Source organism: Salvelinus alpinus, chromosome 4 (assembly GCF_045679555.1).
Source record: "Salvelinus alpinus chromosome 4, SLU_Salpinus.1, whole genome shotgun sequence".
Lineage (NCBI taxonomy): Eukaryota > Metazoa > Chordata > Actinopteri > Salmoniformes > Salmonidae > Salvelinus > Salvelinus alpinus.
In genome coordinates, this window is record NC_092089.1 from 37,467,677 (window position 1) to 37,490,665 (window position 22,989).

The 22,989-nt window shown below is 44.8% G+C and overlaps 1 protein-coding gene and 2 long non-coding RNA genes across 5 annotated transcripts; 1 reads left to right on the forward strand and 2 right to left on the reverse strand.

Moving 5' to 3' along the window:
• The first annotated feature begins 2,506 nt into the window (after positions 1-2,506).
• Positions 2,507-21,794, forward strand: LOC139573460 (neural cell adhesion molecule 1-like). 3 transcript variants are annotated; one of them, XM_071396925.1, is made up of 15 exons: positions 2,507-2,708; positions 8,416-8,487; positions 8,684-8,878; positions 9,279-9,416; positions 9,839-9,994; positions 10,116-10,233; positions 11,183-11,337; positions 16,677-16,819; positions 16,949-17,087; positions 17,652-17,819; positions 18,085-18,205; positions 18,724-18,853; positions 18,950-19,115; positions 20,087-20,291; positions 20,972-21,794. In XM_071396925.1, the coding sequence occupies exons 1-15, from the start codon at positions 2,648-2,650 to the stop codon at positions 21,009-21,011; spliced, it is 2,007 nt and encodes a 668-aa protein (XP_071253026.1). In that variant the 5' UTR covers positions 2,507-2,647; the 3' UTR covers positions 21,012-21,794. The 3 variants fall into 3 exon arrangements, with proteins under 3 accessions (XP_071253026.1, XP_071253028.1, XP_071253027.1); XM_071396927.1 differs by having other exon boundaries at positions 2,512-2,708; positions 9,839-9,979; XM_071396926.1 differs by having other exon boundaries at positions 2,513-2,708; positions 9,842-9,994.
• Positions 16,599-20,026, reverse strand: LOC139573463 (uncharacterized). Its single transcript, XR_011674608.1, has 3 exons — positions 19,781-20,026; positions 18,453-18,566; positions 16,599-18,261 (listed from the first exon to the last, which is right to left on the reverse strand). It is a non-coding gene; the product is annotated as an uncharacterized lncRNA (long non-coding RNA).
• LOC139573462 (uncharacterized) lies at positions 21,361-22,719 on the reverse strand. The gene is made up of 3 exons (XR_011674607.1): positions 22,527-22,719; positions 22,108-22,235; positions 21,361-21,903 (listed from the first exon to the last, which is right to left on the reverse strand). It is a non-coding gene; the product is annotated as an uncharacterized lncRNA (long non-coding RNA).
• Between the last annotated feature and the right edge of the window lie 270 nt (positions 22,720-22,989).

Sequence of the window (22,989 nt, forward strand, 5' to 3'; positions counted from 1 at the left end):
GGACAAAGAAGGAAACCGTGGCTGGTCTACACTTTCGGGAATGGCTTCATGTGGCATCCATAAAACATGTTTGAGGAGTGTGCCTTGACTAGCCATTGAGACTAATGGTATTTGACTTATTTATCAAGTAAGATCTGGACCCAAGATAATTCAGCTAAACATATTTATATTTGTATATATTTGTCTTCTCAGTCAACGCTAGTTCATATTCCTTTTCACCTAAAATGATAGTGGTTTTGGTAGCTAGCTGCATTGCAAAATGTCACTGTACTTCTCTGAATACAGGGATGAACATGACAAGAAGGAGGAGTGAGAAAAGAAGAGAGGAGAGGAGGGAATAAAGATAATCACAGCTGGGATCGCCACTTTTACCCCGTTGTGTGCCAACTTTCATAAAGAGCACGCTCCCCTATAATGAGAGAAAATGAGAGGCTGATAATCGCTGTGATAGGTGGCCCCGATGGAAGGGCTGGGTCTCCAATGGCTGAGTGGACCACGGTCTGGAGCCTGCGATTGATTCACTATCAGCATCAAGGTGCTGGGAAGGGCTGGCTGGCACTGGGGCCCCATGGCTGATATGATGATATGGCTTCAGAGGTGTGGCGGCCTGGTTGAGAACACTGGAGTGATACTGAGCTCCTACTGGGTGGCGGGCCAGATAAAAGGAGGGTGATGATTCTGTTGGAGTGTGTGTGTGTGTGTGTGTGTGTGTGTGTGTGTGTGTGTGTGTGTGTGTGTGTGTGTGTGTGTGTGTGTGTGTGTGTGTGTGTGTGTGTGTGTGTGTGTGTGTGTGTGTGTGTGTGTGTGTGTGTGTGTGTGTGTGTGTGTGTGTGTGTGTGTGAAGCTCAGATATTGGTTGCTAACTGTGATTACATCACCTACCACATTTTTTTTAGATAGCTGTCATGCCAGAGTGACAGGCCAATGCTTTAACCTATATGAGTAAGTGAGTGTGCACCTTAAATAGACATGTCTTGTACCAAGACGAAGAGCACGTAGGTGTCCTGCTTGGCTTGAAACTGAACTGTGTTTCATAGGATTCTGTGGAAAAATACTTAATTTGCGTCCCAAATGACCTTCATGCTCATTTTACGATAAACACCATGCCCTAGTTTCCAGGATGTTCACAATCAAAGAGGAAGATGCGGTGCAAGATTTATACTGGAAATGTGTGTACATAATCTCCTTTTAACTCTACATTTGAAGTGAATGATCCCACTGGGCACAGACATCAGTTCAAAGTCTAGTTTTAATTTACATTTGGTTGATTTGTTAACTAACGTGAATTCAACGTGAAATCAGCAAACAATGTCACCATGTCATTGGATTTAAGTTAAAAGTTAGGTGAAAAAAATATGAAATGCCCTCACATTGATGGCTTTTTATTTGGAAATTTAGTCGGTTTTTAAACAAATTAAAAATATATTTAAATGTTTTTACTTCATCATGAGTAAAAAAATATATTCTTGTAATTTTTCTGTATTGAAGGATGGGCGTCCATAGATTATACGCCACTATCAGTTGTTTGACATTCCATCAATTGTTTAACTCAGCTGTTCTGGCAGAGGATCTGGTTAACGAAGCACAATATCTCATTGACTGGGTATGCCCCCGGAGAATATACCCTGTTAAAGACAGGTTGTCTGTCGAAATGTTGGATACTCGGTTATTAAATTATTACATCTGAGCTCCGAGAGTGTGCGGCTCTCCGTTAATTTTTCATATGTCCCTCTGAGAAACCTTATTGTTTCGCTCCCTAAAAATAGTATAAAATACGGCCTATGGTCAATTTATCACGTCTCATACAGCACCTCTCAGCTATGTCAGAATTACTGTAGTGTGAAACGAATTGTTTGTAGCGCACAAGTAACAGTTTATTTTGGAGTTGAATAATTAAATAAGTGCTCTCCATAAAATAAGTGCAACTATGTACAATCCCTGCATCTTGAATATTTTTATTCTGAGACATTATTTGTCCATTCATGGCACACTGTCATTTCAGCTACTTTGATTGTATTGTTTCCTCTTCTTAACCTAGTGTTATTTATGCTGAGAACATAAATTATCAACATTTTACATGAGCTTTCCAGAGAAATCGGACACAAAGTGTGACATTTTCTACAAACAGCAATTATGGGAACAGAAAAATGTAGTCAAGAAACGAAAAGGATTTACTAAATCAAGAATACATGTTTTATTTGCATAGCTTAATTTCATCCCATTTTGAATTCAGATGAACTTTCTCCTTAACTAAAACTGATGGAGTCGAGTGATAAAAATATCTTCTATCTCGTCCCTGGGGGAGTGGAGAGTGCGGAGTTCCTTTTATACGGTGTTTTGGAGGGGAGGCAGGGGCCTGCGGTGGCGCCTGATAGGGTAGGGAAGGCTACTTTCGAGCATTCATTTTCCCCGGTGGATGATCTGAATCAAAAATGTTAAGGGGTGTGGATAGGCAGCAGGGGAGGGGGGCGTGCAGAGATTTAAGAGATTGTGGGGTAACTGTGTCTCCCTGGTTCTCACCTCTTGCCTATAAAGGCATGAAACACATGTTTCCACCACTGTTGTATTTGGCGCGCAATTGCATGCAGCAGGTGTCAAGGACTACATCGATCCATTCATTGAGGACAGTGACAACTTTGAGGTAGAAATGGCTGAATCGATGCTCATCTTGAGAATGTGTTCCATAATGCTGGTCCTTGGTTTTTCAGGTAAGAATACAAAATCCTAAACACTTCTTCAAGGTTTGAATATTTCTATAAATAATCATATTAATTAGGCCTACTTTTATATTTGTTGGGAGTGGGACTATTTTTTTGTTTTTAATTGTATTTATTCAATTATTTATTTGTTTATTAGTTGTCTATATGGATTTGCCTACAGTTTAAATAATGTAGACATATATAGACAAAAAATGTCACTGTTGGAGTTCATTTCTTTGAATATGTGGTATTTATACTTCAGTGTTTTCATTAAAACCCTTGGCAGCAATTGAATTCATCCATATCCAATATATTAATATATAGATATTAAAAATGTGTATATCAGAGCTGGTATAGCCTATATCTGATGATCGTATCACTGCTACAAATGTAGGATTTTAATTTTGTAACGGCTGTCCTCCTCAACTGAGGAGGAGTAGTAACAAGGATCGGAGGACCAATGCACAGCGTGGTATGTGTCCATAATATATTTTAATGATACAAACTAACACAGAAACAAAACAATAAACGATACGTGAAATACAAACCGAAACAGTTCCGTGTGGGACAAACACTGACACGGAAAATAACCACCCACGAAACCCAGGTGGAAAAAGGCTACCTAAGTATGATTCTCAATCAGAGACAACTAACGACACCTGCCTCTGATTGAGAATCATACCAGGCCAAATGAAAAAACCAACATAGAAAAATGAACATAGATAACCCACCCAACTCACGCCCTGACCATACTAAAACAAAGAAATAACAAAAGAACTAAGGTCAGAACGTAACAAATTTGATCAACCTGTTGCAGGAGAACTTTCCTCTGATGTAGGACATTTAAAACTTGGTGTGTGTTTAAAAAGGCTTCTGAAGTTTGTAAATTCCACTTTGAAATTTCAGACTTGATTTTCCCTTAAGATACATTTATCAACCCCTACAAAAATGTAAATTCATTATAATCCACATAATAATACACATTTCCTGTTGCTGCAGGATTATTTTCCTGCTGTAGCAAACTGGCTCAAATTAAAATCTCCTCACAGGGAACATGGTTCTGTCACGTTCCTGACCTATTGTTCCTTTTCCTTTTATTTATTTAGTTGGTCAGGGCGTGAGTTGGGGTGGGTTGTCTTTGTGTGTTTTGTTTAGTCTATGGGTGTTGTATGTGTATGGGGTAGAGAAGAGTGAGGTTGTCTAGTTATGTCTATGGCTGCCTAGATTGGGTCTCAATCAGAGACAGCTGTCATTCATTGTCTCTGATTGGGAGCCATATTTAAGGCAGCCATAGGCAGTAGGCTTTTGTGGGTAGTTGTCTATGTCTAGTCTATGTTGCATGTTTGCACTTAGTCATTTATAGCTTCACGTTCGTCGTTTTCCGTTTGTTCTTCTTCAAAATAAAGAGAAGATGTATTTTGCACACGCTGCGCCTTGGTCCACTCTCTCTAAAGAAGACGATCGTGACAGAACTACCCACCAACCATGGATCAAGCAGCGTGAGCGGAACCAACAACAGCGGCAAAGTAACCAGGACTCGTGGACATGGGAGGATGTATTGGACGGCAAGGGTTGCAACACATGGGAGGAGATCCGAGCTGGAAGAGATCGCCTCCCATGGGAACAGCTGGAGGTGATTAGGAGAGCAGAGGCAACCGGAGAGAGGAACCGGAGTTATGAGGGTACGCGACTAGCAAGGAAGCCTGTGAGTAAACCCCCAACATTTCTTGGGGTGGGGCTTAGAGGGAGAGTGGCGAAGTCAGGTAGGAAACCTGCGCCCACTCCCTGTACTTACCGTGGAGAGCGAGAGTACGGGCAGACACCGTGTTACGCAGTAGAGCGCATGGTGTCTCCTGTACGTGTGCACAGCCCGGTGCGGTACATACCAGCTCCTCGTATCGGCCGGGCCAGATTGAGCATTGAGCCAAGTGCCATGAAGCCGGCTCTACACATCTGGCCACCAGTGCGTCTCCTCGGGCCGGCTTACATGGCACCAGCCTTACGCATGGTGTCCCCGGTTCGCCTACATAGCCCGGTGCGGGTTATTCCACCTCCCCGCACTGGTCGGGCGACGGGGAGCATACAACCAGGTAAGGTTGGGCAGGCTCAGTGCTCAAGGGAGCCAGTACGCCTGCACGGTCCGGTATTTCCGGCGCCACCTCCCCGCTCCAGACCAGTACCTACACCACGCACCAGGCTTCCAGTGCGTCTCCAGAGCCCTGTTCCTCCTCCACGCACTAGCCCTGTGGTGCGTGTCTCCAGTCCAGTACCACCAGTGCCTCCAGTCCCGGCACCACGCACTAAGCCTCCTGTGCGTCTCCAGAGTCCTGTACGCACTGTTTCTTCTCCCCGTACTCGCCCTGATGTGCGTGCACTCAGCACAGTAACACCAGTGCCGGTACCACGCACCAGGCCTATAGTACGCCTTGAGAGTCCAGTGTGCCCTGTTGTTGTTCCCCGCACTAGCCTGAAGGTGCGTGTCCTTAGCCCGGTACCTCCAGTTCCGGTACCACGCACCAGGCCTACAGTGTGTCTCAGCCGGCCAGAGTCTGCCGTCTGCCCAGCGGCGCCTGAACTGCCTGTCTTCCCAACGGCGCCTGAACTGTCTGTCTGCCCAACGCCGTCTGAACTGTCCGTCTGCCAAGCGCCGCATGAACTGCCCGTCTGTATTGAGCCTTCAAAGCCGCCCGTCGGTACTGAGCCTTCAAAGCCGCCCGTCTGCCATGAGCCTGCAAAGCCGCCCGTCTGCCATGAGCCTACAGAGCCGTCCGCCAGACTGGAGCCGCTAGAGCCTTCCGCCAGACAGGAGCCGCTAGAGCCTTCCGCCAGACAGGAGCCGCTAGAGCCTTCCGCCAGACAGGAGCCGCTAAAGCCTTCCGCCAGACAGGAGCAGCCAAAGCCTTCCGCCAGACAGGATCAGCCAGAGCCTTCCGCCAGACAGGATCAGCCAGAGCCTTCCGCCAGACAGGATCAGCCAGAGCCTTCCGCCAGACAGGATCAGCCAGAGCCTTCCGCCAGACAGTACCAGCCAGAGCCGTCAGCGAGCCATGACCAGCCAGAGCCGTCAGCGAGCCATGACCAGCCAGAGCCGTCAGCGAGCCATGACCAGCCAGAGCCGTCAGCGAGCCATGACCAGCCAGAGCCGTCAGCGAGCCATGACCAGCCAGAGCCGTCAGCGAGCCATGACCAGCCAGAGCCGTCAGCGAGCCATGACCAGCCAGAGCCGTCAGCGAGCCATGACCAGCCAGAGCCGTCATCCAGCCATGACCAGCCAGAGCCGTCATCCAGCCATGACCAGCCAGAGCCGTCATCCAGCCAGGATCCGCCAGAGCCAGCCAGCCATGACCAGCCAGAGCCGTCATCCAGCCATGACCAGCCAGAGCCGTCATCCAGCATTAAGCCATCATCCAGCCAGGATCCGTCAGAGCCAGCCAGCCAGGATCCGCCAGAGCCAGCCAGCCAGGATCCGCCAGAGCCAGCCAGCCAGGATCCGCCAGAGCCAGCCAGCCAGGATCCGCCAGAGCCAGCCAGCCAGGATCCGCCAGTCATTCTGGTGCTGCCCCTCATCCTGGTGCTGCCCCTCATCCTGGTGCTGCCCCTCATCCTGGTGCTGCCCCTTATCCTGGTGCTGCCCCTTATCCTGGTGCTGCCCCTCAGTCCGGTGCTGCCCCTCAGTCCGGTGCTGCCCCTCAGTCCGGTGCTGCCCCTCAGTCCGGTGCTGCCCCTCAGTCCGGTGCTGCCCCTCAGTCCGGTGCTGCCCCTCAGTCCGGTGCTGCCCCTTAGTCCGGTGCTGCCCCTTAATCCAGTGGGGTTTATTTGGAGGGTGGCCATTTGGAGGAGGCTACTAAAGCGGGTAGTGACTATGGTGGGGTGGGGACCACGACCAGCGCCAGAGCCGCCACCGTGGACAGACGCCCACCCAGACCCTCCCCAAGACTTTATGCTGGTGCGCCCCGGAGTTCGCACCTTAAGGGGGGGGGTTATGTCACGTTCCTGACCTATTGTTCCTTTTCCTTTTATTTATTTAGTTGGTCAGGGCGTGAGTTGGGGTGGGTTGTCTTTGTGTGTTTTGTTTTGTTTAGTCTATGGGTGTTGTATGTGTATGGGGTAGAGAAGAGTGAGGTTGTCTAGTTATGTCTATGGCTGCCTAGATTGGGTCTCAATCAGAGACAGCTGTCATTCATTGTCTCTGATTGGGAGCCATATTTAAGGCAGCCATAGGCAGTAGGCTTTTGTGGGTAGTTGTCTGTCTAGTCTATGTTGCATGTTTGCACTTAGTCATTTATAGCTTCACGTTCGTCGTTTTGTTTTTCGTTTGTTCTTCTTCAAAATAAAGAGAAGATGTATTTTGCACACGCTGCGCCTTGGTCCACTCTCTCTAAAGAAGACGATCGTGACAGGTTCACAGTTTGTGTTCTGTCATGAGATGCACTGAACTTGATTGTCTTACTTGTCATTGACATGTTTTTTAATCTTACCTAAGGGATTCAGAGCTAACTGAAGTGAACATTTTCCTTGCCAATTTTCCCTACATGTATAATATATAGTTCTTTCAACACATTCCTCATGAATGTGGTGCTACAACTATACAGCATCCCGAATGCTAGGACATAGGAGAGAATACTGAGTTTGGTTATCTCATATGTTAAAAAAATAGATTTTTATTCTCTCTCTTTATTCTATCTCTACTGAGTTTCATCAGTGTGAGGTGTACCCAGAGCAATGTCCAAGCTCATCTGTTCCGGAGGCTGAATTGTATTAGGAGATGCTTTCTGAATCCACCCCAGCCCATAATGTGGCAGTAATCTTTAAAATGCCAAAAAAGAGATGCCAACTAACTACTTTTATTCTAATTCCACCACATCTAAACTCGTCCTAATTAACCCAGCCATGATTGTTAAGGCTATATCTTCCCTATGCTGTAATTTGGTTTTGGCTCCAAGAGCCCCCTGACCTTGTTTTCCACTCAAATTGATTATAGGGGAAAGGAAAGCAAAAGGTTGGAAATCTATCCAACCATTTCACTTTTCAGTGGCCAACAGACAAAGGACAGAAAGAAAGTAAGTTATGAGCTGAAGGAGATGTGGCCATATAAGAGAATTGGGGCGCAGACATAGAGCCTGTCTCATCCACAGCCACAGAGCTATTCTCAGCCACAGCCATGCAGCCTGTCTCAGCCTCAATACAGGAAGGAATAGCGTCCTGCTCAGGAAGTCCACCACTGCCAAGTTCCCTGCTTGTCTTTTCCTGGTCGCCTGTCAGCGTGCTGCAATTAGTTCCTAGGAGCCTATTTATAGGCCTAACTTACTATCTCCAGTAAAACAGTAGGACAATACGGTACACACATGCTTTGTCTGATGGCTGATGGCAATCTGCAGGGCTTCAGCGTTGACAGGAGCAATTGAGACCTCTCTTCTTCTGCAGGTTTCCCAGGTCAAATCAATCAACTGATCTCTCTTGTAAATGTATAGTGTTGATGAGTGCATCGTCACAGTCTAGTAGAGATACAGTGTAGAACATACACGACAGGTGTGATTTGGTGGTATTTGATTAATCACACTAATGTGTTCTTAGTCAAGTCGATAGGCATGCCCAAATGTTTGGCTCTAGGTTCTCCATTTCAATAGTTATTCCAGAATATAGAAGTTTCAAGTGGTGTTACTGTTAGGTGTCTGAAAGGTTGTTCTAATATTGCTCTTCTTCCTCACTGTGTCAGAGGCCAAAATGGAAATCATCACCAGCAAACCAGATGTGTTGCTGGGGGAGAATGTCATGCTCCTCTGCAAAGGTTGGTACAATGTTCTGGCATTTCCATAAGAGCAGCATCTTACCATGGTTGAACAAATACAATATAATGCAGAAAATCTAAAGGGTAGAATGTCTTCTGCATATTGAAGTACACTGGCATATGCAGTTTATGAATTTATATATCCTTTACAAAATATTAATATATGATACACACAATTACACATAACCCCTCTTAGCTGGTGGGGAAGGAGACATCACCTGGCAGAAAGATGGAGAGGATGCTGAAGATGACCAGGTTGAGAAAGTGGATGAGACATCGTCAAAACTGTTAATCAGGAATGCCAAGATAGAGGATACAGGACGGTACACATGCCTCTGTGAATTTGAGACAGGCCACAGAGAGGATGTATCTTATACCATCTTTGTCTACGGTAAGATGTTTAAAGTAAAACTTTTCACCTGGCTAATATGACCAAGAGTCAGTGTTGAAGGGTATTTCTCGTATTGTTTGAGTATTGAGCTAATTAGTGTTGTCTTGCAAGATCAAAGATGCCACATAGCTCATATCCTTGTCACACACACACACACATACACGTTTGTTTAAGTATCCTTGTTTTCTCTGACCCCTAACCTTAACCCCAACCTTAACACCAAACTCTCAACTCAATTCCTAACCCTAACCCATAACCCTATTTCATAACCCTAAACCCTAAGCCTGAAATATCCATTTTCCTTGTGGGGACCGGTGAAATTATCCTTGAGGATAGGAAAACCAAACACACACACAGAATGACACTTTCGCACTCTCCATCCCTCTCTCAACTCACCCAGAGCCGCCATCCTTCGGGCAAACACCAGCCTATCATGAGTTCCTGGAGGGTCAAGATGTGGTCATCACCTGCGTGGTCACTGGCAAGCCGGTGGTGGAAGTCAACTGGGAGAGGGACCATCAGAAATTGCACTCTGACGGTAGGAGGGGTACCCTCGCTTCTGATTGTTCATGTGGTATAGTCTCTTAGCTTCCTAGCTCCTCACACTAACTGCTGCCTGCCTGTGACCGATGGAGAGGTGGCGATGGTGGACAGGCTGTTGAGGGGCAGAAGGGGTCACGTAGCTCATAGACTATTCCGATTTGCCGTCAAATCGAGGGATGTTTTCCAGACTCTTCCCCGGGAAACATCTGATTCAATCTGTCTTCTTTTTCCAGAGGGACAAAACACACTGAAAATAACTGTCAGACAATCCCTGACCCTGTTTCATGTGAACGTCACCATTGACAACTTTAGAGAGGGTGATTGCTTTTTCAAGATTGGTTATATTGATGATTAAGCAGACAGAACGTGTTCCTGACGCTGATCTTTCTTTTCCCTGTTGCCGTCTTTTGCTCCCAGCAGGTCGGATCACAAGACTGAAAGACAACTCTCTACAGATCAACAACATCAACAGGAAGGATCGCGGATCATATACCTGTGAGGCTAAAATCAAGGACCGGCCCATTTTCAAAAAGCACGTCATCTCCATCTTCGTCAACGGTGGGGTTACTCAAAGTAAAGGAGGGAATAAAGGATATTTTAGAATCTTTATTTTGTATAAACTCTGTATAGACCAGTGGATGTGTGTTGTTGTTGACTAAAATAAATCATGTCTCCTCTGACCCTCCTGCCGTAGTTCCTCCCACAGTGAAGATCCATGAGGAGGTGAAGAAAGTCACGGCCGGACCAGAGACCAATGTCTCCCTCAGCTGCCTGGTCGAGGGAGTCCCCCAACCAAACATCATCTGGACAATGTGAGTGTTTGAATGGTGTGCACTGTGTGCATGTGTGAAAAGCCAGAGTATCCTGCTCGAAACAGTTTTGCAGTAACACAGAAAGTGTTACGTACGCCTCTTGGAGGAGGGAACGCAACACCCTGCTACACTCAACTCCCCGTGGAGTGAAAGAGGTATGTGATTGTAGATGCGGGTAAGGATGACAGAGGCAGAGAATATTACCGTTTACAGGGAATTTATTTCCTTAACACGGTAATGTGGGGCTGGATGGAACCAAAGCTAAGAAAGTAAAAGTTAAAGAATCCCCTCTCCTACCTTACCTGCCTACCCACTACTTACCTAACCTTTTAGCACCTCCTGGCGCACTAACCAAAATACAGGGGGTGGTCCGCCCAGGTCTTGCCTAGTGTGCATAGACAGTAAATACTACAGGTTATGTATGTCTGCAGGCCTCTTGCCTAAGCACTCCCAAGGTGCCTTCCCCTTCCCCCCTGGGAACAAATAAAACAGAATAATTAGTTGGTAATTAGTTGGTAAGTTGGTATTTGAAAACAGCTGTTTCCCCTGTGGAGAGGGAGGGTTCAGAGCTCCAATCATCGATGGGGCCGACCAATCAGCTGCTTAGAATCCAGGAAGCCATTTCCTGAAATACACACATACAAACCCAAAACACAGAAACTGGGGAATGTAACAGTGAGCGAGAGAGAGCGAGAGAGAGAGAGAGAGAGAGAGAGAGAAAAACTAGTGTGTATTGGAAAGTGTATGTTTGGGTGAAGGCCTCCAGTGTGTCTATATTTATGTGGTCATTTATGTCTCAGTGCACCGCTAATATGGCGTGCCATCCTGTCTGTGTGGTGGTTGACTGTGTGTCTCACTTCCTGTCAGCTTCCTTATCAGCAGTGTGCTAATGTTCTGTAGCACTAGGCCTCACTTCTGTCTGTCTGTCTGTTGGCGCTTCCCTCCTCAGCCCAGACTCTTCAGATGAGTCCCGCTACAAGTACAACTCAGACAAGAGCGAGCTGATTATCTCGTCCGTAGTCAGGAGCGACTATGGAGAGTACATCTGCACGGCCAAGAATAAGATCGCAGAGAGCAGTGCCATGATCATGCTGGATGTCTCAGGTGTGGTTTGTTAGAGAACATCAGGAAACACACTCCTCCTGGAAACAAACAGCTTTAGCTTCACAAGACCAAGCTTTCTCCAAAATAACAGTATTTGAATACTTCCTTCCAGATGTTTATGTTCCTGATATACAGAGATATCATGGAGAATTTGATTCTGTGTAAGCAACCATTTTCTGTCAGACAGTCTAGTGAGCCTGAGCCAACAGCAGCTGTTTCGGATAACAAACCATTTGATCCCATTCAAACCCATTACCCGTGTAACATTTTCAACCAGGGAAAAGTAGAAGTTTGTGTCTCCCATCAGAGAATTAAAAAAATGTAATCTTCAGGTGTTTTCAGAAAGATTCATGAACAGAATGGGTACCTTTGAGGAAAATGGGGAAGGTTCATGCTTTTTCAATTTTAGCCAAGTTGAAGGTTTATTATTATTTTTTCAAATCTAGGTCTGGGGAGGGCCATGTAATTTGTAATTGATGAAATTCCAATATTTCTTAGTGTTTTAAAATTAGTTGCTTAGAAGGCTATATATCGATGTGTGCCTGATGCCGCCCCTCATCTCTGATTCTCCACTGGTCACACAATATCAGGTGTGCCTATAGGCTGTTTAGTGTGGTCTCAATCAAATGATCCATAGCCTATAGGCTATAGGCTATGAAATGCATGCTTGCAGAAGCACAGAGCAAAGTTATATTTGTAAGATAGCTGCTGGGATGGTGTAAATTAAACTAGGCTGCATTACACACTGTAATGGATTTTCCAACCCTGAGCTCTGGCCTGCTCTGCTCTTGCTGATCAAAACCTTTTTTGTGTGCTGCCTAACCAATGGCTGTGCTGTATAGGCCTAAAGTGGCAGTTCAGGGGGAGAGTCAAAGTCTTTTTCCAAAAATCATTTTTGAGTAGGCCTTGCGTGCAGTCCAGCCTATAGACTACGTCAAAATAAGCCATATTTGAGTAACTTACGTTGTGGTGCTAAAACTTGACGCAGGAGCTGCGGTACAATCGGAAATGGACAGCTCATGGTGCTGAAAGTAGGCAAATTCAAGTAGTCACGGCCTTCATTTTAATTAGACTTTACTAACAACAAGAGGGCTTTGTGTTGGAGCATATTTCTTCCTATTTAAGAAATAAGAGGTAGGCCTACCTGTTTGAAAGACAGAATAGGCTGTTATATCCATAGATGTGTCAGTCAATTCCTCCATCCACCATGTACTCTTTAAACAGCCTACCTCCAGCCTACCTCCATACCCCCTCAAGATTCAAATTGAGGGGTTATGAGAGAGTATGCCATAAGCCTACCTTTTATTTTAAAAAATGGCAAAAATCACAGGCCTACCCCTTGTTAGCTTAAGATTTTTAAGAAAATGAAACAGATCCTATTATGTAAAGTGATCTACACTAAATGTACAAAACACCTGCTCTTTTGATGACATAGACTCACCAGGTTAATCCAGCTGAACACTATGATCCCTTATTGATGTCACCTGTTATTCAATCAGTGTAGATGAAGGGGAGAAGACAGGTTAAAGAAGGATTTTTAAGCCTTGAGACAATTGAGACATGGATTATGTGTACCATTCAGAACTTTAATGGGCAAGACAACAGATTTAAGTGCCTTTGAACGGGGTATTGTAGTAGGTGCCAGGTGCACCGGTATGAGTCTGTCAAGGACTGCAATGCTGCTGGGTTTTTCACGCTCAACAGTTTCCCATGTGTATCAAGAATGGTCCACCAACCAAATGACATCCAGCCAACTTGACACAACTGTGGGAAGCATTGGAGTTCGACACCTTGTAGTCCATGCCCCGAAAAATTAAGGACAAAAGGTGGTGCAACTCAGTATTAGGAAAGCGTTATAACAACGCAATGGTCCGTGATGCTTTATGCTAGAAACACGCTGTGCAATACCTGGGAAAGACGTGACCCAGATGCATATGGGGATATCATTGTTTAGTTTCTTTGACATTCAGAGGCTGAGCTACAACCTTCTACAGCCAAGGACAAAAACCTGACTTTGCTTGGGAAGTAATCTAAACGCAACATGTAAAGTGTTGGTTCCATTTTTCATTAGCTGAAATAGAAGATCCCAGAAATGTTCCATTCACACAGAAAGCTTATTTCTCTTAAATGTTGTGCACAAATTTGTTTGCACCCCTGTTAATGAGCATTTCTCCTTTAACAAAATAATCCATCCACTTGACAGGTGTGGCATATCAAGAAGCTGATTAAACAGCATGATCATTAAACAGGTGCAACTTGTGCTGGGGACAATAAAGACAACTCTAAAATGTGCAGTTGCCACCAGAGACTCTGGGTTCGCGCCCAGGCTCTGTCGCAGCCGGCCGCGACCGGGAGGTCCGTGAGGCGACGCACAATTGGCCTAGCGTCGTCCGGATTAGGGAGGGTTTGGCCGGTAGGGATATCCTTGTCTCATCGCGCACCAGCGACTCCTGTGGCGGGCCGGGCGCAGTGCGCGCTACCCGAGGGGGCCAGGTGCACGGTGTTTCCTCCGACACATTGGTGCGGCTGGTTTCCGGGTTGGAGGCGCACTGTGTTAAGAAGCAGTGTGGCTTGGTTGGGTTGTGCTTCGGAGGATGCATGGCTTTCGACCTTCGTCTCTCCCGAGCCCGTACCGGAGTTGTAGCGATGAGACAAAATAGTAATTACTAGCGATTGGATACCATGAAAATTGGGGAGAAAAGGGGGGAATTTAAAAAAAATAAAAAATAAAATAAAATGTGCAGTTTTGTCACACAACACAATGCCACAGATGTTTCAAGTTTTGAGGGAGTGTACAATTGGCATGCTGACTGCAGGAATGTCCAACAGAGCTGTTGCTAGAGAATTGAATGTTCAGTTCTCTACCATAAGCCACCTCCAATGTCATTTTAAAGAATTTGGCAGTACATCCAACCGGCCTCACAACCGCACACCATGTGTAACCACGCCAGCCCAGGACCTCCACATCCGGCTTCTTCACCTGCGAGATAGTCTGAGGAGGGGAAGGGTTGGTGCTGAGGAGTATTTCTGTCTTTAATAAAGCCATTTTGTGGGGATAAACTAATTCTGATTTAGTGGGCCTAGCTCCCCAGTGGGTGGACCTGGCTCCCAAGTGGGTGGGCCTATTGCCTCCCAGGCCAACCCATGGCTGCTCCCCTGCCAAGTCATGTGAAATCCATAGATTAGGGCCTAATTAATTTATTTCAATTGAATGATTTCCTTCTATGAACTGTAACTCAGTAAAATTGTTGCATGTTGCGATTATATTTTTGTTCACATACTTCTATCACTATCAATTTATTAATCTATTCACGTGTTGTGCCATAGAAGATGTTTAAACCCGGACAGCTTTTAGGGAAACACTTCTGTTCTCTCGTTGGGTTAAGCCATGTAAGAAGAGTAACCAGCAGTTAAAGCTTACATTTTTCTGTGTCGGTAGGCCTACTCTGTCTGTGCTGGAAAAGTAGGCCTAACTTCAAGATTCCTCATGATGTAGAAGATTTAATTATTTGCAAACAGGGAAAGTTTCATTTAAACAAGACACACTGATTTGGCATTAGAGAAATATGATAAGATGAACACATAGGGACAACTCTCTGTCCATTCTTAGCCTGTCATTTTGGTAGTTTGTGTGTTATTAAAAAATATTCTACTAATATGTAAAATGACTTTGCATGAATTGCATGAAAGGTTTATAGAAGGCTATTTTGTTCTCGGACCTGCAAATATGATTATAGATTTATGTAATGCTTTTACTATAAAGGAAATCTTTCCACTTTTACTCTTGTCCACGGTGGTCTGCGAACCCACAAACTTCTGGCCATGGCCGCAGCCCTGTGCGCGATCAAAATTAATGTGCTGCCATGTATTGCTTACAGGACAAATAGCAGTTTCTAAAACTTCATATCTAAGGCTCTGGTCTGTCCAAGAAATGAGGGTAGATGGAAGACATGTTCTCTGCTATCCACTTTATGTTTTTATTATTATTTTGGGTATAGGGGAGGGTCACTTGTTTGTTTTTCAAGCGTTCAGGGAGGGTTTAGGTAAAACATTCCAAGACAGTCGTGAAGAGGGCACGACAAAACCTTCCCCCCCTCCCCCCCAGGAGACTGAAAAGATTTGGCATGGGTCCCCAGATCCTCAAAAGGTATCAAGGCACAAGGCGAGACCCAGATGCAGACACAGGAGGAAGATGGTTGGAGTCTTACAATGTTTAATAATCCAAAGGGGTAGGCAAGAGAATGGTCTTGGACAGGAAAAAACGTCAAAACCAGATCAGAGTCCAGGAGGTACAGAGTGGCAGACAGGCTCGTGGTCAAGGTAGGCAGAATGGTCAGGCAGGCGGGTGCAGAGTCCAGAAACAGGCAAGGGTCAAAACCGGGAGGACTAGAAAAAGGGGAATAGCAAAGGAGTATGGGAAAAACACGCTGGTTGACTTGACTAAACATACAAGATGAACTGGCACAGAGAGACAGGAAACACAGGGATAAATACACTGGGGAAAATAAGCGACACCTGGAGGGGGTGAAGACAATCACAAGGACAGGTGAAACAGATCAGGGCGTGACAGTACCCCCCCCCCCCCCCCCGGACAGCAGTGGAACTCAGGACTCTGGAGATGGGAAAAGGACCAATGAACCAGGGAGACAGCTTGCGAAACTCTACCCGAAGGGGCAGATCCCGAGTGGAAAGCCATACCCTCTATACCCTCTGCGGTAGTAGGGAGCTGGGGTCCGGCGACGGTCCACTTGTCGATACCTGGAGATGGTCTTGAGAATAGCCGCCCTGGCTCTTCTCCAGGTACGTCGACAGCGGCGGACAAACATCTGGGCCGAGGATACGCTGACCTCCTGCTCTTGTTCAGGGAAGAGTGGAGGCTGATAGCCCATGGAGCACTCGAAAGGGGAGAGTCCCGTGGCAGAACTGGGAAGAGTGTTCCGGGCATACTCCACCCAGATGGGTTAGGCGAGACCCAGATGCATGTGAGCATGTGGGGCATGTGACAAAGACAATTTGATTTGAAATGTATTTTGCTGAAGGGAGGCCCATCCATTTTCATTTCAGAGAGGTCCGTTTTTCTCCATGTAACCCTTATTATAAATAACTTTCACTCCCTAACCAGATACAATGCCAATATCTTGCTGGCTTAACCATACATAATACCAATATCTTGCGGGTCTTCGAAGCAATCTGAACACACAACTCACAATCATTTTTCCTATTTAACAGAAGATGCACATATAATGTTAATAATTTACACATTTTTATCTATTATAATTTGTTTATTGTTACACAAAGCACTCAGTTTGTCCTGTCTCATGTTCTGTACGTGTTTACAGAGCATCCTGTAGCAGTGCTAAGCCAGGAGAAGATGAAGGTGGAGCCAGGCCAGACTCTCTCAGTGTCCTGTAACGTCTCAGGACACCCTATGCCCGCACTGCAGTGGGTCAGGAAGACCAACAATGACCACCTGCTAACAGTGGTAAGACAGATCATACATTCACACAGTGGCATTAATTACAAAAAATATTGGGGGAGAATCAGGCAGAGAATTTTATTGTTATATTTCTCTCCTCTGAGTTCCTGTCTGGTTGTGTTTGTGTGGATACAGGACGCTGGTGGAGGTCGAGTGAGAATGGAGGATGGCTATGTCCTGGTAATTGACAATGTGACTCCCTCAGATGGAGGGCTGTACAGCTGCATGGCTATCAGTCCTGCTGGCAACGCCTCCACAGATTTCAGCCTGCAGAGTAAGGCCACTCTTGACCTTCCTACTCTGTTATGATAATACTTAGTGCTAACACAACATTCCACTGGACACAGACGTCAGCTCAACGTGAATTCAACGTAAAATCATCCAAAAATGTCACCAAGTCATTGGATTTAGGTTAAAAGTCGGGTGAAAAAAATATGAAATTCACTTACATTGATACAATTTTTCAAATCCAAACAGTTTTCCACGTTGATTCAATGTCATCGCATACATTTTTTGGGGTTTAAATGACATGGAAATAACGTTGATTCAATCGGTTTTTACCTTTCTATAAAGGGACAAGCAGCCACAAACCACTATAAAATTCTAAAACAACTGAAAACATTGGGAGATTTTAGCTAAAGTGTAGGTACTCTATTTACATTTGCAGTGTTCACCGTTTTTTGTTTCTAACGGCAATGTTCTTATTCTTTCATGTCTGACATGCTCATTCCCTCTTCACCTCTGTCTTTGAACTGCTCTTCACCTCCATCCTTTCTTCCTATTTCCCTCTCCTTCCTCCCTCTCGTTCTCCATCTTTCTCTCATTTCTCCTCCCCCAGCCTGGCCAGGTAAAGCATCACAGGTAAGTGGCACCCCAGGGCCCACGTCGGTCCACTTCACCCTGGGGGATTCCCTGGTGGACGGGGGCTCTCCCATCACCCACTTCACCCTCCAGTGGAAGACAGGACGTGAGAACAATTGGCAGGAGAGAGTCATCCAGTCCACAGGTAAAAACCGGGCTCTCAGTGACCAATCTATTTCATGAAATACTGTAGATGATGTTTGAGACAGTTAAGATGAAGCCAATGAATACACTGAGAACTAGAAGTCTTATCTGAACACTGATTTCCCTAAAACCAGGGGAGGCCTCTGATGACCATTTTAGTGATATGACTAGTTATGACTAGTTTTATTAGTTTAAGTGTATATATATATATATATATAAATAAAAGTGATATGTGTGTGTTCATGCACTCTGTTGTTTGTGTGCAGACCCCCTGGTGATCACAGATCTGATTCCCTACACCTCCTACTCTGTCCGGTTTGCCCCTCGGAACCACCTGGGTCAGGGTGGCTTCTCAGACGCGCTCACCGTCCGCACACAGGGCATACGTGAGTGTCACCCTCCTCTTCCTCCTCTCTCTCTCCTCACTCCCAATCGCATCATATCTAGGCAAATGCAGTATAATTATTATTAAATGTCACCAACTATCATTGTTCAAACTGCATTACTTGTGTTAACAAGCTATATCCATATTGCCTACTGTTTTGAGTGTCTGTCTATATTGGCTGGAAGAAATGTTCATCTGCCATCATTCACTCATTCCACTGTCACATGATCATCCACATGACATCCTCACCTGCTCGCTGACGGCTATTCATGCTCCATTATTTCCCCGCTCCTGATGACATCATCCCATTCCATCGGCATTCGGCCCCGCAGGAGGTAAAGTACTGACACGTGTCGAGAAACTCTGAAAAGTCAGTTTTTCATAGATAACCAGCCTCCCTAACATGACAGTAGATTTTACTACAACAGTTTCACACACTGTTTAGTTATAAGCTGGCTGATGCATGAACACCCCTGACCTCTGTACCTACACACTGCCTTCCCTCCCTCCCTCCATCCCCAGGGGAACCAGACAGCCCGGTCCTGGTGGCCAGCAAGGGGAAGGTTGAGGGCAATATGTTCTCAATCACTTTAACACAGTTGGACAGCGGAGGCTCCCCCATTATCCACTACATTGTCCGTTACAGAGTGGTGAGTATGCATGCGTTTTTGTTCTTCAGTGAAGACAAAAGATCAAGACATTACAGAGTGTGCAAGACCTTACACCCCCCCCTCTCTTTCTCTTAGAATAAGGTGGACGAGGACTGGAAGGTGAAGGACCTGCCGTCCAACTCGACAGTGATCAACCTCCATGACCTGCAGTATAAATCAGACTACCACATGGAGGTGCTAGCCGTCAACTCCTACGGCTCCTCCAGCCCAGCCAAGCTGAACTTCAATGTCCCACAGCCTGGTAAGCTGCTATAACATACTGTAGTAGTGAATTAAAGCTTGAGACCTTCCGAGAGGTGGGACAAATACTGGATTGAGCAGAGTAACGTAGTGCTGCCACCACCTTTTGATTAACCGGTTTGTCTGAGTGAAGGATACACCAGAACTCAACAACAATATAGCAAACAATTATATACTTTATAAAACATTTAATTTCATAAGACAGCGTGGAATATCTCAGAGAGACGCCCTACTATATTTCTGCGGTCTATGCAACTGAGCCTGAGTAAGAAGAAGACTGTGGTGTAAGGCACACATAGGCTATGAGCTTAATTACACACTAGGAGGTGACACTGCACACAAAGGTGGGAACATGCAGTTACACGGCAAACTGGATATCAAATACTCTTAAAGCATGCGACTTCACTGCAGACAGGTGCATGGACCAATACAAACAGCCAAAAGTCCCACATGATAGTGAAGAAGGCACATATAGGACCCAGCCCTCTTAAGCTACAATAACTGTTCTGCCCTCCCTTCATAACCCACACTGTAATTTAAAAAGTTACTCCTAACAACTAAACACATTTACCACATTTACACTAAACATTTAAAAACATTTCGCTTGTCTAGCTGACGAGACGCTCCCGTGGGGTCTGAGCGTGTGCACCCTTTCTGCACTCTCACCTTACAATAGTTTTTCCAGAGTCCCGGTCAGAGCTGGTAAACAGGCACAGGTGCCATCATTTAGTTCATTATTTGATGATGTCATTCCTTATGAGCTGTTTCACAGCTTTACAACAGTCACATTCTGGAAAACAGACTATTGCCCAATAGAGAGGAAAATATCTCTGAAATAAAACAGTTACAAAACAGAGCAGCCAGAGCAGGATAAATTGTTTAAGTTTAAGAGTTTAAATATGATTATCTCTCCATCTCTCTGTCTCTCTCCTTCTCTCCCTCCCTTTCATCCCCTCCCTTCTTCCCCTTCAGTAGCCAAGATGAATAAGGGTGGGATGGGGAAAGGGGCTGTGGCAGGTATTGTCATGCTCATCTTTTTGGTGCTACTGATTGCTGTGGACGCCACCTGTTGCTATATCAACCGCTGCGGCATGCTGATGTTCCTGGCTGTCAAGGTGTTTGGGCAGAAGGTCCCTGGGAAGAAGACTGTGGAGGAGGGTGACTGCACCTGTAATGGGTAAAACTGTTCTCTAGCCTACTGTCTGCCTGTTCCTCAATGTAACATATTCAGAGGGTTGTAGTGTGGTTATGTGTGTTTCTCTATATGAACCGTCCTGAACCTCAGTTTATGTGTGTCCTTCAATGCAGAGGCTTGAAGTTGAATAGGCTTGGCATACCGAGGGATAGCATCCCAAAACTGCACTCACAAAATGGGGCAAATAATGGGTTGCAGGCGGAGGTCACGTGCGACAAAGCACCCCTCACCAAATTCGAGTAGGTGGCCGATGACGATGTCAGAGGAGTGGACACAGCCCACCCTCGCCCTAAACGGGCTATGATCCATAAAAAATGGCAAAAAGAGGCACCTCCACACTTACAAGTCAGAAAATGTGTTTGATCACTGACTAATTCAATTATAACTAATATACCCATGTGCAAAGTGACACCCGTAGCCATTTCTTTATACCCATTTTAATTGTTAGGTAGCCACCACCCACTTGCCACTGCTAGAGTCTTTCATGACTTGAGCTGACGAACACGGGAATACCCTCTCAGAATGAATAGGCTTATTAGTCTTATTTTCCTGTATTTGCATGTGCATATTTAGTTACTGAGCTAATGACTCATTAAATATTTCCATGGCTAGTTGTATTGAGTTGTGTTTTATTTCTAACCTGTCCTATGATTTCTTATCAGGAAAATGTCCCCCATTGGAGATCCTGCCACAGAGGCCTGAGTTACTGAACAGGAAGTGACATCCTAGTATCTGAAGAATGGAACCTTTAAATGCCAAAGTAGAAAGGAGGAAGTACTGTGAGTTGGGGGTCTTAGTTAAATGTTTTTGGAGAGTTCCCAGGACAGTCCAAGTTGAGAAAGAATAAGGATTCGGAAAGTTATCTGGGAACTGTAATGTCTAACATCAACAGATGGTTGTAATTTCATCCAGCCCTGTGTAATCTCATGTTAAGTGTTACATTTCCTTGCTTTTATATTTCAGTACATTCTTGTTATATTTCAGTACTTTAAGGCTGCTGTAATTTGTCAGGGAGACCTTCGTAGTTCATTAATTTAATCATAACTCATTGTTTATTGAAGTTTATATTCATTTTAATCTGCAAACAATCTGTAAGTGACATATCATTATTTAATAAGGAATGTTTATCCTAACATATTAACAGTATACAGAATCTAGCATAATAACATTAACAAATAACGACGTGTCAAAATTACATCTCTTCAAGTGTTGAAATCATGAGAAATATACATAGCTCTTTTATATTACAGAGCAATATGATATGCTTATTTTTTAATAATCTGTTAAATGGCATACCCTGTGTGCTCATGTAATCATTTTATGTTTGTATTTCTATAATTATCCACTTTTTTACTGTTTATTTTGTATATTGTACACTGTACATTGTTTGTACATACACATACAGTATAACAGCTATGTATTTCGCTAATTAAAAAATGTCACTTAACATGCTTTTTTTCATTCACTTTTCTTGAGTTTACCATACTGTAGGCCTTGAGGTCTAGATAGCAAAGTTCTCTGACTACCTCAGTGTGTTTGTAGTTGGCTGTAGATAACTGCATCGTCATCCTCTGCCTTGTTATTCAGCTGCCTCCTTTTAAAGGGAACAGGTTTTAGTGCAGATATATATTTGTATTTACCTAGCAGTTATTACTATATTACAGATACTACGTAATGTAAGCCTGTTGTTGCATTGTTGGGTACATGTTTTTGCAAGTTATTATGCAATTGTTTTGATACACATTATTTTCCTTGTGCAATTTACTGTGAGCGTCTCACTCACTCTGTGGTTATTTACCTGTGTGAAGGAGTAGGCCTGATATTGAGCTCTGCGTAATTCATGTCATCAGGATCAGTGATCGGCTTGGCTGACCGTCTCATGTTTTCATAGATGTCCTCTGGTCTAGAAAAGGTTGCTTTCTGTAACTAACAGTCAGAATACAGTCAAAATACTGAGCACTGGCCCCTGACATAGAATGACTCTCTTTCTACTCATTGGCATATTTTAATTAACTCAAAGTTCAATGGGATTGATTTCCACATTTACCATTCAACTTTCATACGAGCTGTTTTTTTCATTAAGAAAAACTGAAAAAAAGTCAATGTGTAAGGTTTGTTTTGCAATGACAACCTAGCCCATTCGCAATGACAACCACATTTGCAATGACAACCACAGTAAGGCCACTGTTCGTACTTTACTTTCCTCTGATCACCTACCTGGGGGACTGGTTTGGTTGAAAGCTTCTTCTCGGCCGTGTTCCACTTCCGTCTGTGGAGGATAAAACAAAGTGAGAATTCAGCCATAAAGGTCAACTAAATAGCCTGTCATGCTTCTCAGTAACTTTCCACTGTGGGCCAACCAAACCAACAGTTGGTGGTTGTCGATGCCAGTATGGTATATCTTTTGAAAGAACATTTGGAAATAAAGAAGTTGTGTAAGTCTCAGTTGTGACATGATTACGACATCAAGCCTGTAGACAGTGTATTTTCATTTGTATACACAGTTAAAGAGGGAGGGAAATGGGGCGAATATAATTGTGTACATTTCTAAATAAGATAGGGGAGAGAGGGCCCTTCGGTGCACTATAATATATGTTTAGTTCTTTATAAGACATTTTCAAACCACTCACCTTTTTATGTAAATGTAGAGCACCACAATCACTGCTGTGACAAGGAAGAT